Here is a 4,673-nt window from a genome sequence, read left to right as displayed (position 1 = left end):
GTGTTTCCAGGAGTCACTTTCTGGACACGCTGGCCCCGTGGAGCCCAGCAGGGAAAAGTGGCTTCTTCATTGTAGGGTCCGGGCCAGAGCGGCCCTGCTGCTCCTCTCGTCCAGGCTCAGGCCGGAATCAGAGTCGGGCCGGACTCCGCACACAGAGCTGGCCGGGCGGAGTTTACTGCCTGTCTCCCAAGGGGATGACCTCGCTCTTCACTGAACACCTTCCCAGTCGCCACTCGCTCAGCTAGCCGGCTGCCGCACAGGGAGCTGACGGCCTAGAGAGGGGCGGGAAAGGACATGGTTCGGGGCAAAGGTCTACGGAGGGGCCTTTGCCCAGTGACCTCATGATCCCCTCTCTGACCTGGGGCACAGTGCACCCCAGGCACAGTGCACACTCACACTCGGCCATCCCCTTGACAAATTCAGGGGCCCGGGAAGGGGGGAGGTGGGAGGGGCATTCACTTTGGTCTCCTTCGTCCTTTTCAGACAGAGTTGTACCTGCAGCAGACGACTCTGAATTAAAGCATGAAAACACACACGGCACTCGGCCTGTTTCTTGATGCCTTTTTTCTGAGGTGGGGGGTTAAGGGGGCTCAAGCTGTCCCCACCCGCGTGGGAGGCAGAGCGTGCCGCCTGGCAGGGGTCTTCTCCAGGTCAGGGGAACACGAGCTGTGGGTGGTTCTGCTCCGCTGTGCAGCGACAAAGCATCTAGAAGCACCTCCCTCGGTGTCAGACCCTGAGCGCATCCATTCCTCCTCCCCTCACCAGTTCTCACACCCGTTCTGCACGTGCACAGCAGCCTGGCCGGAGAGAGGCGTGTCCGAAGCTGGTCCCCTCTTCCAGGGCCCACGCGGTCCCCCACTAGCTGTCCCTCCTCCGACGGCAGGCAGCCTGCGACGGGTCAGAGCACTAACGCCTCTCAGAGGCAATGCACAGGCAAGGCCTTGGTCTCACGATTGCTTGAAAGAAAACCAGCCCGGCATGTCCTGGGACTGAAATCCTGGACTTTTCAATGACTTTGGAGGAAGGAATTTTATTTAAAATCAAAGCTTTATTCAGAAGATAAGTGAGGAGTTCTACCCATGGACAGTGTGTGTCAAAGATCAAGTAAAGGGGAAAATTCTCACAAGGAATGTGCTTCTGTTCTCTCAATGTGGACTGTCCTTCTGGTAGAGGTGACGTCTCGAAAGGGACCCAGCTGCCCCTTCCGGAGGCCCTGAGCCGGCTGCCGCGACACAAACCCACGCAAGCTGCTGCCCATGGCCTGGCCGCCGTAGTCCAGGCAAGTCAGGCTCTGAGGAGGCTGTGCTCCACATGTAGACGGGGTGCTCTGCGGGCACACACACACACACACACACACACACACACACCCCGGCCGAGCGCACCCGTCAGGACATCCGGGCTCCAGGCAGCAGGTCTCCGAAACCTGAGGCCTCTGCGGTCCTGCAGGAGGAGGGAGGGCGGAGCTGCCCGTGACGTCAGACATCTGGGACGGAGTGGTCCATGGTGTGGCGGAGCAGGGTCGGGGACAACCTAGATACAGCAACGACGACAGTGGCCACAACGGGCAGTGCCTTCCCTCCTCCCGCGGTCTGTGCCTCCCACGCGGGCCTCCACTTTTCTCTCTAAGATTTCCAGCCACCAGCCATGCTGAAGGGGGTGGGGGGGGATTGGGGCAGGCAGCTGGCTGTGCACTGTGAGCTCTGAGGAGGCGGGCAGAGGGGAGTGGGGCCGGGAGGGAAGAAGCGAGGGAGAGCCTTACTTTTTGACCATGTGCTCGTAGATCACGGTGGGGATGATGGTCAGGGTGATGACGCTCCCGGCCGTGGCCAGAATCTCCATGACCTGTTTGTCCTAGAGAGGAGGGGAGCGAGCGGTCACCCCGGGCCAGGGGTAACTCTGCAGGCAACGCTATGGCTGGGTCAGCGTGGTCTCTGCTAGGGAGCCACTAGCACCCGACTTCAGGGGGAGGGCTGCCCTCAGGGGAGAGTCGCAGGCAGACACCTGGTGAGGCCCTGCTTGACTGGAGAACGGACACGTGGACCTCCCCTGAGGCTCCCCTCACTGAATGGGCCGCTCCCCACCCTCGCCTCGAGGGCCAGTCACCTGGGCCTGACAGAACAGGGCCTTACAAACAACTACGCTCCTTCCCTCACCCACAGAGGCCCCGCATCTCACCAGCCACATCTCCTATCCCATCTCCCTGGGCCCCAAAGCAGGAAGGAAACAGCCATGCAGTGGGGGGCATTAGGTGCCAGCCAGCCTGAGCTGCCCACAGCGGCCGCTTCCTCGTACGTCTCACTCAGTGAAGAGGAAAGGCCTGCAGAAGCCGATGAGATCCTGGGGACACAACACATAAAGTCTCCATGCAAAGTGTGCCCAGCACCCCAATAGCTAGAGCGATGGCAGCAGAGCCCTGGCCCGTCCGGAGACTAGAGGTCTTGACTTCACTCTAGCTCCGTTTCTGTTGTCTGGTTGTTCCAGGATAAAGGGGAGAAGACGTGCTGGATAGGACTAGTGATGGCCGGAGTAAAAGCAGATGAACTGTGAAGAGATCATCTCAAGCAGCATAGCTCTCTGTGGCCACTTGTCAAGGGGCCAGCCCAGGCCTAGAAGCCTCACACGCTGCAGCTTGGCAGGGTAACGGGTAAGCCCGTACGCAGCCGTGAGCCGTCCGAAAGGAGGGGACGGGCAGCACCTGCAGAATGACTGCTCTCAGGATCCATGAGCAGTAACGCTCTCAAAGGACGGATGCATTCATATCCGAAAGAGCCGGCTACTCAGAATTGGTACCAGTGTGCCAGCTTTTCAGGTATGGGGGTTCCCTTCAGATCGTCACGCCTGATCCCTGAGGGGAGAGATGCAGCAGGAAGGACCTAGGACAGACATTAGGAAGCACTTCCTGATCACAGAACCCGCCTCCAGGGAAGGCGGGGAGACTACCAGGCACAGGGAAGCAGATGTGACAGGAAGGCTTGGTGCTGGTCCTTGTGAGGAGTGGAGAATGAATGCCGCCACCCAGGCCATTCTGCAGGGGGACCTGCCTTGTGAGCCCAGAGCTCTGGCTGCAGGAGGGGAAGGGCCTCCTCTAAATCACACCTGCGATGAGAACCACTCTGACCCAGGGAGCAGCATCAGGTTAGGATAACATTACTTTCACTTGTTCAGGGACCAAAAGCCATGTGACTCTGCATCCTCTGTGGTCCATTCCCTGAAGGCACCCACCTTCGGTCCATGCCCCTAGCACTGACTTGAGACCACTTATATTTTTCAAAAATAAAAGTCGCTACACAAATCCCCTCAAAAAGTGAACAGAGGTCAGAAATGGATTTCTGAAGAACTGTTTTCAGAAACATCCCTGTCACGTGGTCTAGGATGCAAACAGAAGTACCACACAAGTAGGTTAGGTATTCGTGCAGCCCGTAGCCACCTGGGCACCTGTGGCCTTTCACATGTCACCACACCCCCTCTTTCTGTCACACCTTTGACCTCCATGTGTTGGTATCAATAGCTAATATTTATTGAGCACTGACCACGTGCCCAAAGTTCTATGTACTGACTGTCTTATCGACTCCTCGCAGCAACCTTAGGATGAAGAAACGAGCTCGGATGGTGCCCACAGACATGGGCCCTCCCACCACCCGGCAGCCTCCTGCCCTTGTAGCTCTGGGGCAGAGCCGGCCGCTGGCCTACCTTCAGCCCGATGACATTCTGCCCATTCACTTCACACACATAGTGGTTGGTGAGCAGCCCATTGCGGGCCGCAGAACTCCCTTTGACCACAGAGACCACCTTCCCCTTCTTGATGACGAAGCCCACGTGGCCGGTGCTGTCCCTGTGCATGGTGACCGTCCGCTGGAAAGGCCTGCGGAGAGGGACAGTGAGCTGGGCCGGGCCGGACGGGGACAGTGAGCTGGGCCCGGGCCGGACAGGGACAGTGAGCTGGGCCCGGGCCGGAGAGGGACAGTGAGCTGGGCTCGGCCGGGGCTGCGGGCGGACAGAGGAGCTCCGGCCGCTGGCACTCACCGGTCCCGAACCACCATGACGATCTTCTCTGCTGGAGCCCTCTTCACTGCCCGGTGCGCTCTGTCGGTGCTCCACCCGGCACAGTCGCGCCCGTCAATCTGCAGGATCTGGTCCCCAAAGCGCAGCCCCACCAGGGATGCAGGGGTGTTGACCTGCACCAGCTGCACAAAGAGTCCCTGGGAGAGGCAGGGCCCCAGGTCAGCGCGCCCGCAGAGCCCAGGTCTCTCCTAGGTGTTGTTTCCTCCTGGTGCTCTGGGGGCGTGTAGGGTGCGGAGACGACAGCTCTGCCAGCAGGTACACTGGCTCCCCATTTTCCTGGTGAGGAAACCCCCAGGCCACACAGCGAGGGAGCACCTGAGGCAGAATGTCAAGCCTGGCTGGAGGCCGCACCCCCAAGCACTGGACCGCAGCCTCTCCCAATGGCCTCAAGGCCCTAGGACAGCCGCCTGGCAGCCAGACCCCTGTGAATGGGGGACACGGGGAAGGGAGGCTCTGAGCAGGAGCCCCTGAGAGGCAGCTGGTGGGTCCCTGCAGCAATCCAGTGCCAGGCCGTGGGCCTTGGGGGAGGGGCCAAGAGGAAGGGGCTGGGCTTGGGAGTTAGGTGGGCCTTGCTCCCCGCACCCTCTGCATCTTCCCCACCCCCCCCCCAC

The 4,673-nt window shown here is 60.3% G+C and overlaps 1 protein-coding gene across 1 annotated transcript in view; it reads right to left on the bottom strand.

The window, feature by feature from the left end:
- Nucleotides 1–1,028: 1,028 nt before the first annotated feature.
- SDCBP2 (syndecan binding protein 2) overlaps nucleotides 1,029–4,673 on the bottom strand; it is a 9,907-nt gene continuing 6,262 nt past the window's right edge. The window contains exons 5-9 of the mRNA XM_015559428.1: nucleotides 4,378–4,484; nucleotides 4,024–4,250; nucleotides 3,691–3,862; nucleotides 1,760–1,851; nucleotides 1,029–1,530 (exon numbers count right to left, since the gene is read on the bottom strand). Coding sequence (XP_015414914.1) covers nucleotides 1,476–1,530; nucleotides 1,760–1,851; nucleotides 3,691–3,862; nucleotides 4,024–4,250; nucleotides 4,378–4,484 — 653 coding nt within the window. The 3' untranslated portion in view covers nucleotides 1,029–1,475. The remainder of the gene's footprint in view (nucleotides 1,531–1,759; nucleotides 1,852–3,690; nucleotides 3,863–4,023; nucleotides 4,251–4,377; nucleotides 4,485–4,673) is intronic.

Source organism: Myotis davidii, unplaced genomic scaffold, assembly GCF_000327345.1.
Source record: "Myotis davidii unplaced genomic scaffold, ASM32734v1 scaffold354, whole genome shotgun sequence".
Taxonomy (NCBI): Eukaryota; Metazoa; Chordata; class Mammalia; order Chiroptera; family Vespertilionidae; genus Myotis; species Myotis davidii.
The sequence above is the reverse complement of the archived record's forward strand: the minus strand, read 5'-3'. Positions and strand labels throughout refer to the sequence as shown.